We start from the raw sequence: 12,034 nt of genomic DNA on the forward strand, positions 1-12,034 counted from the left end.
ATCTTACTTCGTTAGCCTTAACCTAAACTCCAGGAGGAAGAATTCTGCTGTCTGTCTTTTGTTTTTTTTTGAGACTGGTCTCACTCTGTAGCCTAGGCTGGTCTATAACTCACTATGTAGCCAAAATGGCTTTGAACTTGCCACACCTGGCTAAGAATTGTTTTATAGAACAGGCTGAGAAGCTAAAAAGTAACTTACCTAGGGTCAGAAGAACACATCTGAGTAGTCACAGCTCAGTTACCACAAGGGTAGGGCTAGCTGCCCAAGGACACCCAGGCATTCCTAGTTACTATCAGAGATTCCTCCAAGGCAGTGACTACGGGGTGCACCAAAACATTCAGTCCTACCCCACACCCTCCAGAGACTCCCCTAAGTCTACACATTGACTTCTCTTCATGAGAGAGCAGAGAGGAGCAAGAGCCAACAGCAGTCTTCTATAACCTCAGGCCTTCCCACTTCCTCCGATATATTCAGCCTAGGATACACTGCCCTTGAAACCATGCTCCATAGAAAGGAGACGGAGTGGAAAGAAACACTGAGGTAGTAGAAGCGGATGTAGCCCTACCACTCTGGGCTGTGGCAGAGCACTTCCTGGAAGACTGGGTGTCCTCTATCATTCAGATAGCGAGACCAATTCAATGTTGAACTGGCTCAGAAACAAACCAACACAATGTCTTCACCCAAGCCACAGCTCCCAGCCAACTGTCTTTTTCTCCGCACAAATGCCTCTGGTAGCAAAAAACACCGACCACAGAGGCACAGCTGAGAACTACAGCTTCTTGCCCTTTACCAAAGGACTTGATGGCCATGCACCAGCCTCTGACTACAACACACACATCTCTTCTAAGCTGGTCCTGCTGGGGACTAAATCCTCTCTCTCTCCTGTCAGATTCCACAAACACCACACTTGATGCCAAGTACTTTACACAAATATTCTTCCATTCCCCACACAAACTGTTCATAGATGAGAAGCTCGGAAGGCTAAGTACACGATCAAGACCACAGAGCAGGTGAGCTAAGCACGGAGTTTGATGCACTGCAGGTGAGCTGAGCACGGAGTTTGCTGCCCAGTGCAGCCAATTACTCAACTCTGCACTCAGCCCTACTCAGCCCCGCCCACCCGTTTTTCTCATCACTGCACTCTGGTCCTGTCTCCTCAAGTAAGGGGCATGCAAACAATGTCTATTGAACAGATAAATGCCCATCCTGCCAAGGGGCCGCCTGAAGCAATGCTGATGGTCAAGATCTCCCACTCAAGTCTATGCATCTATGTAGACCACCCCTTCCCAACACAAAGTCCTGGGAGAAGCTAGAGGTGCCGGGCTTCCTCAGCTTTGCTAGTTAGTCATCTGTGAAGCAGGTTCAGAGAAAACAAAGCCTCCTCCCCCCTCTGGACGGGAGACCTGGAAACTCACACCAGACAAGCGTGGGGTACTGAGGAAACAGAAAGAGGTCTGACTTCCCCTGGAAAAATGAGACAAAAAGGAAACACATGGCAGGGATGGCTAGCTCTGGAACTTCCGGCACATGCTCTTGGAGTTCTCTCACTGAGAGTACCTAGCCAACACAACGAGCAGCTAGGTGATAGAGCAGAGGCCTAGTCCTCACCAGCCAGGCGCCCTCTACTACAGGAGCCACGTCCCAGCAATCAGAGCATACCATTAGTCTCCACTGGAGCTGCTGGACCAACAGTGGTCTTCAACTAAGCACAGGTTTCAACTGTCCCACTAAGGAGGCACTGTATGAAAAACTACAGAGCCAGAGCCTAGGAGAGCTCTCTAGGTCGCAGATGTCCAGAGGTCTTTACAGTCTAAACATGGAGGTTTCTTCTTACAAGGAGCAACAAAGGCTACAGAAAACATGGGGCCAAGACCAGCTGCCAACACAACCCGAGAACACAGTCCCTGTAAGATTGGCCAGGCAGCCAGAGTGAAAAGTCTCTTTAGCACTGAGCAGGAAGTCTATGACTGCTTTTAACTCCCCAAAATTCTGCAACATAAATGCCAACCCCAAGCCTAATTCTGGTCACAAACACACACACCCAAAGCACCTTCCGCCCCTTCCAAGCCAAGCTGCTGCCTCACATCAGAAGATGTCCATTTGTTTCACCAGTGCCAAAGTGAGAGAAGATGGGGTTAGGGAATAGCAGTCTGTCCTTCAGGGCCAGTGGCAGCCTTTCTCCCTCCTCAGGCAGGGCTAGGGTTATCAGCAAAAAGTCAAACACCTGAGACATCTGAACAGGTGGTAGAGGATCCACCAAGGTAGTGAGGTACAAACAGGCAGAAGTGGGGCAGGCTCCAAGCCTTCAATATGGGCCCGAAAGAGCAAAGGGCCAGGCTCAATAAAAAACTGCTTATCTCTGGGTGACCCTTGAAGGTCTGGGAAAATCAGGTCCTCTGCATTCCTGTCTCCAACCCTCAAAGACCTGAGTGGGATAAAATGGACTAGCTGGTCTCCTCTCCAAACCCTAAACCCCTTCTTTCTGTCCAGGCCCCAACTTACAAAGACATCCAATGTACAAAACTCCAAACATTTTCTCTAAAGAAACATGGTCTACAAGTAGGATGAGTGAACGGGCGTGTGACAAAATAATAGTTTCCTGTTTTATACTGGGTTAAGTGAATCGGACCCTCTCTCAGCCCTCCTTCCTCAAGCTCTATTCTTAAGAGCCACGGTAGAGGCCGGGCAGTGATGGCGCAAGCCTTTAATCCCAGCAGAGGCAAGCGGATCCCTGTGAGTTCAAGCCCACCTATAAGAATAAAACAGGCTCCAAAGACACACAAAGTAAACCCTGTCTTGAAGAAAAAAAGAGCCATATTAGACCTCCCACAGAGCCCCAACCCAGGGTCTAGGAGGACAGTGTCAGCTGCCATGGCTATTGTTACCAACAACTGATGTTTAAGCCTCTGCAACGTCAGCTTACATCTATAAGGTAGTTAACGCTTACTTCACTCCAACTACCTCCCTCCCAAGAATGACCACTTACAGAGGAACCAAGGCTGAGAGAAGGAGAGCACCCGGCTGGGTGACATACAACCAACAAACCGACTTCAAATGCATACCTGTCTTCAACTACCGGGCTACATACACGTACTGCCTTCTGGTCACACACATGCTTAGAATGCAGCCATTAGCAAGAGAACTAATACCACCACTTAAACAGAGGGCAGACTGTAAATGTAAGAGGTGGCCATGCCTGCAACCTGATGTCTGTGTGATGGTCTCTGGACCTCCCAAACTGTCTGCAGTGTCCACTCCCCCACACTGGAAACCATGGTTTCTTAAATCTCTGAAATGTTCTTCCAGTGGAGGTCAGGTTGGTGAGGCCCTGATGTTGGTGCCACTTCTGTCTGGTGGCTGTGTCAGACCTAAAGTTTGTAGTTGAGAATGGCTGCCTTACCACAAAAACCTTCCTTCCTCCTCATCTCATCACCCATCTACACACACGTACATCATACCCAGGAAGATCTGTGGAACCTTCTCGTTATTACTTCCTGACAACCTCCCCCAACCCCCAACACAGACCTGGTTCGGAGACTAGATCTCTCCAATCATAGTCTCTTTGGGGGGTCCTTGCAAGAACCAATTCAAAGCCGGGAGCTGCAAAGACAGCATCTCAGCAGGGAGGCCAGAGCTGCATCCAGCCTCATATCAAGGAAAATGACTCTCAGAAGAGCTGAGGTTTCTTAAAACCTCTTCTTCACTCTTCTCAGCAGAGACTTGTATAAACCCTCCAAACTCAGGCCTGGGAAGGTTGAGGCAGGAAACCAGGGGAGCAACTCTGGGCTCCCCTAAAGTCACTAGGACATCCAATACAAAGAGTTGCCTAGAGTACCTGACCCCAAGGCCCTAGGAGCCCTTCTGAGGCTAAGCTCCTTGTTACAAGCTTGCAAGAGGAAAGGGGCCCCGACGTTTTACCAAGAGCACCGGCGATGGCTCTGGATGTCTGCCTAGTAACACAAACCTCCAAAACTCAGACATGGGACAAAAGAAGCAACCGGGGGAGAAAACGGCCACTGTTTTCTTTCAGTTTTTCTACTCCCACCCTCCCAAAGGACCACATTCTTCCCTGTCTCCAAGAGGGAGATGAGTAGGCCCCGCTATGCTGCAAAACCAGCCCTAGCTCAACATCTGCCTAAGTTCTACATGGGGATTCCAGAGGTTCTTGTGCCCGTCCTGGAACTCTCGGACTTTCACAAACAGCACTCTCTGGAGAAATGGCAGCGGGCAGGAAGGTCTTGTCGCTCCCCCAGGTCCTCAGGCTGGGTGAGGGGTTCCTGGCTCGGCTTTCCCTCACCACTGCTGACAGCGGCCCGGTTCTAGGGACCAGAATCCCGCTCCACTTCTCTAGACAGTGAGGACTTTTTAGGCCTCAGGGCAAAGTGCCTGAACACTCCCCTCTGTGGGGAGGGGGTGTCCTATCAGGTGATCCAAGATCCGGATGCCCCCTCCCAGAGTGATCACCAGGGACTAGGCGGAGACCAGGCGCAAGGCGCGAGGCCCGAAAGTTTACCCAAGTGTTTGGGAAGCGGGCGGGCGCGAGCCAAGCTGGACAGGGGCGCACTTACTGGACCCCTCGATCTTGTCGGCGCCGCGGCTCCATGTGATCTGGCGCGTCTCCAATTTGACCTGGAAGGTCTTCCGTTCCGGCCGCTGCGACTTCTTGGAGTAGAACAAAGTCATGACGGTGCCCACCTCGAGGCTGCGGCAGAGGTGCAGCACCTCGGCTTCGGAGGGCGCGCCGGGCCCGCAGCCATTGGCGCAAGGGGTCGCGGCGCCCGCCATGCTGCAGCGACCTCGGCGACGCAGGCTGGCGGGCCCGGGGCGGCGGAGGCGGCAGCCAGGCAGGCAAGCGGGACCCGGTGGCGGCTCCTGCGGGCGGACACGGGGCGGGGACTGAGCGCGGGGGCGGGGCGGGGCGAGGCTCCGCCCTCGGCGCGCCGGGAACAAAGGCGCTCCTGGGGACGACCCCCGCCCGCCGCCGCGCCTGCGCCCCGCCAGCCAGGGCAGGCCTCGGCGGGAGGACCTGTCCCTCGGGCCCGCAGCTTTCCCGGCGCGGGCCCTGACACGGCGCGGGGCACGGCTGCCCGTCACGCACGCAACCCCGCCCACAGGCTGCGGCCCGTCAGTCAGTCAGGCGCACACACAAGCCTCCCTCCCGCACCGACCCGGCCGTGGTGTGCACGTCTCCCGGGGAGTGGGGGCGCGGCACGACCCCCGGCCCGGCAGCCCGCACGCCCGCAGAACCCGGTTACCTGGGCGGGCTGCCTGGCGGAGGAAGCCGCGCCAGGGTGGCCGCCTTACACCCGCGGCGGCGGCGGCGGCGGCGGGGGCGGGGGCGGACCCACCGCGTACCCTCTCCGGGGAGGGGCGCACGCGCGGATTGGCCAGCGGGCCGTGAGTGACAGCCTGCCCGCCCCTCCCCCTCGCCACAGGCGTCTCTTTGGAGGGTAGCGCGAACTGGTCCTGGGGTGGACTTCGAGGACGTCCTCGCGGGAAGAGACCCTCGGCCGCGGGCTGCGTGGCCTTCGAGGCCTCTCGTGCGTGGGCCGCTGCACGCCTCACGCTCCGCCCGCACCCTACCTGCGGATGCTTTTCCGACACTCTGGTTTTTCCTCAGCTTTGTGTGTCTGACCCCGGCGCGGATCCTTCCTCGCCCCAGAAGCTTGCGGTCCTCTGGACTCAGTGCTGGGCCAGTTGTCAGGTCGAGCCGACCCTTCCGCTGGCTTCGCCTCTGCGCAGACACAGGTGACGCCAATCCTGGCTCTCCCCTGACCTCCCCCGACCCTGGCATCCCATTATCTGCACCACAGCCTTGCCATCCTCATCACATGGCTCCTTTCACTGGCTTCACCCCTCCCTGCCTGGCAGTAAACTGGAAAGGCCTCACCTTGCCAGGAGCCCGTTTTCCTCAGCCTCACCCCTAGGTAATCCGCTGAGGCTCTTCCCTCTTGACTTTGGGGCTCTCTCCACTCAGCCCATGATCCCGAGGCCCCATCATCCCCCTCCGTACACTGTCCTCTTGGGTCTTGCCTGCATCTGTCCTTCAGGATTTACCACTAAAATGGGATTTAAGTTGTGATCCTTTTAACTGCGCACGAAAATTCCCACTGGGCTTTAAATCAGCACTACCTTCATGGCCCAGCAGCTCTTGTCTCCCCCTGCCTCTCGCTCCTGCTTTATCTCGCAACACTGACCCTTCGCTCTGCTCGCCATCCGTCTGCGGCTGTTGAATATATTTAAAACCTGTCTTCCTCAGGCCATTCTCTGGACAGCACCGTGAACCTAGGGTGTCTGCCAGTGTTGAGCAGTTAGGTGGGCAGCTAGCTACCATGCAGCTCTGGACAGTAGCATTTCGGCGGTGAGAAGTGCCACAGAACAGCCCGCGGAACCAGCGGATACAGAAAAACTTCCCTGGGTTTTAGGAGACTAGAACTTGTGAGCGCTCAGCAAACCCACCCACCAAGCTGGGCCACCTCCAGCTTTGCCTTGCTGAAGTGGTGACCTATATGCTGTATCCCTCCAGTGTTGCCCTCAAAAATCTCAGAACTCAGTGTAATAGTGAGGAACTTTGTCCTAAGGGGTGGGGTAGTTGAGATGGACTGACTGCCACCTAGCGACAGGCCTTTAATGTAGGAACGAGGGAACTGGAGTTGACCCAGTGCTTGACCCTGGCTTGCACAACTAATGCTCATGTTATCTTCAAATCAAGGTTTCAGAGCAGCTTGACGAAGTGAGGCCACGTAACTAGTGGAACCTGATTCCATGTGTTTCTGTTTCACGAGAGAGCCACTAGCTGAGGTAAATCTTGGTGGTCTGTCACTAGCTATGTCTATAGGACTTCAAGAAAGACCAAAGAATATAAGATTAAATGCATTTTAAAGGTGGGCTGGAGGAAAGTACTTTCCAGACAAGAGTAATAGCATGTACAAAGGCCCTAGGCTAGAAAGGATGCTGGGGTTTACTCGGTGGAGGGGAATGTTCTGCCAGGATGATACCAAGAAAACAAATGGGGCTGAATAGGACCTTCGCTGCTTATATGGTCTTGTCAATTCTCCTAAGAGGCTCCTCTTAAATGTTATAACAATTGTTGAGCTTTCTGTGCAAACTTCAACAGCCTATAAGACTTCAATTCACTTTTTAAATCCTTTTCTGGGAGCTTCCCAGCGTCCAGCTCAAACCTTTTGTTCTTGTGTATATAATAAGACCCCCAGTGGCTCCATGAATCCCTTCCAGAAGCAATTTGTTTGCCCGGCCTGTAATCAGAGAACAGGGCCCCATTTCCTCATGGGACTTATTAGCTTCCCAGGCCTTAGGTGTCTCCTTCCACCAAAGGAAGTTTGGGAAAAGTAGGGCACACACAGGGTGTGGCCACTGTGGGCTTCCCCCAGCTCAGCACATATAAGGGTGCGTAGGTGTCACTGGTAACATGCATTTGGGAGGAGCAGCTCTGGCACCACGCAAGGCACTCGCCTGTGACATCACTCGGACTAGCCCCGCTTCCCGCTTGATTGTATTTCTGGAAACACTCATGCTTCAGCATGCCTTAGCTTATACCAAGCCTGTGCCTGGAGTCTGAGAGACTGTCCAACTGCCCCTGTGACCTGTGGACGTGATCTCACAGATACTGTATTTAATATCCACTTAGGACCGTGGTAAACATATAGTGAACGTGACTAATTACAGCTCTATGAGATTCTGTTAATCCCCACTTAACAAAACTGAGACCTTTCTTAGCACAGTGGCACACTCCCAAGTCATAGAACTTTGGAGGCTGATGCAGGAGGATCTTGAGTTTGAGCTCAACAAGGGCAATTGGCACCGCCTCAGGGTCACATAGCTAACAGGTGTCTGAGATAAAAACCCAGGCAGCCAGGTATCTGCTGCCTACCATGTTTCTTTGAGTCCTCACCTCTTTCTAAACACTGCTACCAGCTGTTGTCTAAATTTTTTTTACATTTATTGTATGTGTGTGTGTAAACCATGGCACACGTGTAGAGAGGTCAAAGGACAGTTTCTAGGAATTGGATCTTCTAGGATGTGGGTCCTAGGGAATGCATTCAGGTCATCAGGTTTAGCAGCAAATACCTTTATCCACTGAGCTATGTACTGTCTCTATTTTCTGCATAGTTATTTTATGAAGTTTGCCAAAACTGGGCTTTGTTTTGAGACAATCTCTGTAGCCCAGAGTAGTCTTGAATTTAGCAATCCTCCTGCTTCAGCCTCTCAGCTTTGCTGGGATTGATTACAAGTGTGAGCAGCTATGCCTGCTGACTTTTTTTTTTTCTTTTTTTATACTGACTCTGGCAAGTTAGAGGGTAGAATGCTAGAATGCTTATTAGTGAGCAGCCCTAAGGTCAGCATTGTAGAGGGAACAGGAAGGAAATAGGAGTGGGCACAGCCTCACCAACCTCCAGGGACTAGTCATTGTTCTGGGTAAAGTTCATCCTCAGCCTCATGGCTCTTTGTGATCTTAAGAGACTGGTAGCTGGTTTTTTGTTGACACCTCTTCCAGAAGTTAGGACAAGACTTTCTTCGAATGGGAACCAGGCAAACTGTTCGCTGCATTTTTCTTGGGGTAAAGTCTTGCTGTATAACCCAGGCTGACCTTAAATTTGAGGTTTTCCCAGCCTCCCACAAATTGAGCTATCAATATCAATAGGCACCACCACACCAAGCTCTTAAAGAATAAGAGAGTAATTAAATACAAAAGAACAAAAATGCTATTATTGCAATGGAGGATTTGATTATAAAAGAGGGATCAAAATATGGTTGATATGGTGATAGAGCTGCAATGGTTAAAAATCATATGTGCATAAGCTTTCAAGCAGCTAAAGCAATAACTCTCAATGTTTGCTAACTGGTTACTTGGAAAAGGGGTAAAATTTTCCTGGAAATAAATTTTAAGAAAAGATTCTCACATGGATATGTATTTGATTGAAATAACAGAGGGTGTTCTTAGCAGGCTAGCACCAAGTGCTAACACATTTGTAATTTGTTTCTTATAATGAATGACCTTGAGCAACTGTAGAAGTTGTGACTCAAAAGTATAGTTGATGACAGTCCTTTCACAAAGGGAGACACTTAGAGACTTGAAATGTCTGGCTAATCCATGCATAAAGCTGTGTTCTTTTCCTTATCCCTTTTATTTACTCTACTGTGTTGGGTGTGCACACAGCAAGCACTTCCTAAAGTGCACACCTCACCCTCAGTGAACCTTGAGCTGTACCCCAACCTGCAGTATAAACTCCTGTCCTCTGACCACCACATCTATGGCTCCACCTCTTCTAATATCATAACCTCCTGGTTCCCTCCTTAAGTTGCATTTTCAGTCTCTTAAAGGAACTTCATGTTATTTTACTCAAGTTTCAAACTACACCTGTCCCAACAGCTCCACAGACTACTCTGCACAGCCCTAGCTGCCTCGCTGCTGGCTGTTCCCATCTGCTCTCATCTGGGAATGGCAGGGCACAGTGACTGTAAAGTGTGGCAGAGAAGACAGGGGAAACTGAGGCCACAGCGGCCTTGCTTTTTACTCCCCCACCCTTTCTTCCAGCACACACACCCCTACTATGACTCTAGAGGTTCTCAGTCAGCAGGGCAGGAACAGATCAAGCCTGTAAATGCTTGTATGCCAAGCTCAGTATGACAAAGATGCTGGGAGCAAGAAGGGCCTTATCTAGATTCGTTAGTGACTGTGGGGAGAGAACAAAGTGAGAGGTGCTGAGTATACATGAAGATACAGCTTTTCCAAATGATGTGAACTCCTTTTCACAGTAAGAGCACCCCAGGGTATTCGTGGAGTGTCTCTGCAAAGAAAGTACCAAAATTTTAGAGACATATGATTAAAATGCCATGGGTTTTAGTGACATAGTAATACTATTCAAAGCCATTTATTTATGAATACTGATTCCCCATTCACAGTCCTACCAGTATACTTTGCATGAACCTTGGAGTCTTTTTTTTTTTTTACCATGAGAACCACATGGAGAATCATCCAATATTATCAAAGTACATTGTTCTTGCTGCTTCTGAAAGCCTAGCCTTATTGAAGAGTAATTTACACATAAGTTGTGCCTACCTTTAAAAAAAAAACTCTTATGTATGCACACCTGTTGTGTGACTGGTGCCCGTGGAAGTGAGGAGAGGTTATTGGATCACTTGGAACTGGAGTTGCCTGGAAGGTTGGGAGTCAACATGTGGGTGCTAGGTATCAAACTCAGGTCCTCTTCAAGAGTAATAAGTGTTCTTAACCACTGAGGTACCTCTCCAGCCCAAAATGCACCCATTGTAAGCATGAAGTTTGAGTTTGAAAAATATACTCCTTATAACTCTACCCAGACAGTAAATAGGGCAGAAATGCAGCCACTGGGAATTTTAATCTAAGCATAATTTATAGCTTAACATGACAAAGACATGTTTTCCACAGATATATGCTAAGGTTCTTTATAATAATTACTGCATTGTTTTAAACATGTCATAAGGATTCAGTAGGTACACTGAGCCTCCACCCAGCTTTGGGAGTTATGTTGAAGGTTTTTTTTTTTTATTGGTATGGTGTTGGAGACAGACCCTAGGGCCAAGTGCCCTCCCTACCTCTGAGCTACACCACTAGCCCCAGCATTTGCAATTGTTAACTGATGATCACTTGTTTTCCTTAAGTATTTCAATGTTTTCCTAAAGAAAAATGTAAGCATAATTAAGTCTAAAAATATCTATTTGGTAATTTAAAAAAGGCTGCTTACTTGGGATTGAGGGAAATAATTGGTAAGTCTGTTAAATTTCTTCTGTTTACTGATTTGTCAGGGAACTACTTATAAGCATCCAAAACTAGAGTTAGTGAGGTTATTTCAGGGTAGTATGTTCTCCAAGAAGTGCTCTTTTGTTCAAAACAAGTTGAGAATGTCTCATTACAGGAGGGACTTCCAAGGTCTGAAATAAGTCAGTTCTTAGGATTAATTTTTTAAAATCCCTTTAAGAAAATGACTGTATGCAGCTTAAGTAGTATTTAGGAAAGAATGTCAAAGTTGACAACCTACTACAGAAGTGAGATTGGAAGAAAGGAGCTTAAGGCTGAGGCTACCTGGTTTAGTGAATCTGTGGCTTCGGTTTCACACACAGGAAACCCAGGCCCAACAGGCTTGGAATAGCAAGTACCAAACTGTCCTCAGGAGGTTCTTGTGGACATCCTAGTAGCTGTGGTGACAGTAACTGGCTGACAGTGCATGCAGAGCTTGAGAGTGTGACTGGAATCAGCTAGGCCATATGAAGACAACCCTGGCAGGTACCTAACATTAGAGGTGTCTCGGTACCAAACAACCTTACAGAAATAGGGGTAAAACCAGTACACATTATAGGAGCCCAGAGAGGCACTTTTAGAAGAGGCGGTTACATGATGTGAATCCTTTCTAATAAAATGTCCAGAAAAGACATGTTTAAGAGAATGACCAGTGGAGGATACCCGTGGGACTGTAAGTTGCAGATGGGCATGAGGGATCTTAATCAAAGCGGCCTAAAACTGGCCCATAATGCTGGACAAACCTGTTAGTATTTACTAAAAAACATTTTAAAATATTGTATTTAAGACATGTAAAATACACTTCAGTAGCAGTGCTTAAGCGAAGCAAAGAACTACTGCATCAAAGAAAGTTCAAGAACCCTCTGCACCTAAACGCAATTTGCAACATTGTTATTTTTTGTATGTTTAGAATGCTGAAATGTTTTTGAAGTTAAATAAACAGTATTACATTTAAAAAAAAAAAGTAGCACCCACTCCCATTCACAGAGAGCTTCTCTTTGTTGGTCACTAGTGACCAAGGCTAGTCCCCAGGGAGGGGACTGGGGCAGACAGGGTTGCAGTGGGCGGAGAGTGAGTGGTGAGAATGACTCATGGCAGGTACTTGTTTGTGAGATGAGAGGAAGAGGTGGTGGCTGGAAAGACTGGGGGTTGGGAAGTTTCTCTCTCTAATGTGGCAGGGATGATGAACTAGCAGCACAGATGACAAGGGGAGGGGAGATGTGTAGCTTAGGTGCC

The 12,034-nt window shown here is 49.5% G+C and overlaps 1 protein-coding gene across 2 annotated transcripts in view; it reads right to left on the reverse strand.

Annotated features, from left to right (window-relative positions):
- Plcg1 (phospholipase C gamma 1) overlaps positions 1-5,389 on the reverse strand; it is a 32,407-nt gene extending 27,018 nt beyond the window's left edge. For both annotated transcript variants that reach the window (XM_050151071.1, XM_050151070.1), the window contains exons 1-2: positions 5,256-5,389; positions 4,569-4,872 (exon numbers count right to left, since the gene is read on the reverse strand). In XM_050151071.1, coding sequence (XP_050007028.1) covers positions 4,569-4,785 — 217 coding nt within the window. In that variant the 5' untranslated portion in view covers positions 4,786-4,872; positions 5,256-5,389. The remainder of the gene's footprint in view (positions 1-4,568; positions 4,873-5,255) is intronic.
- Positions 5,390-12,034: the final 6,645 nt, after the last annotated feature.

Source organism: Alexandromys fortis, unplaced genomic scaffold (assembly GCF_014885135.2).
Source record: "Alexandromys fortis isolate MF-2015 unplaced genomic scaffold, M_Fortis_MF-2015_v1.1 scaffold_27, whole genome shotgun sequence".
In the NCBI taxonomy this organism is placed as follows: domain Eukaryota; kingdom Metazoa; phylum Chordata; class Mammalia; order Rodentia; family Cricetidae; genus Alexandromys; species Alexandromys fortis.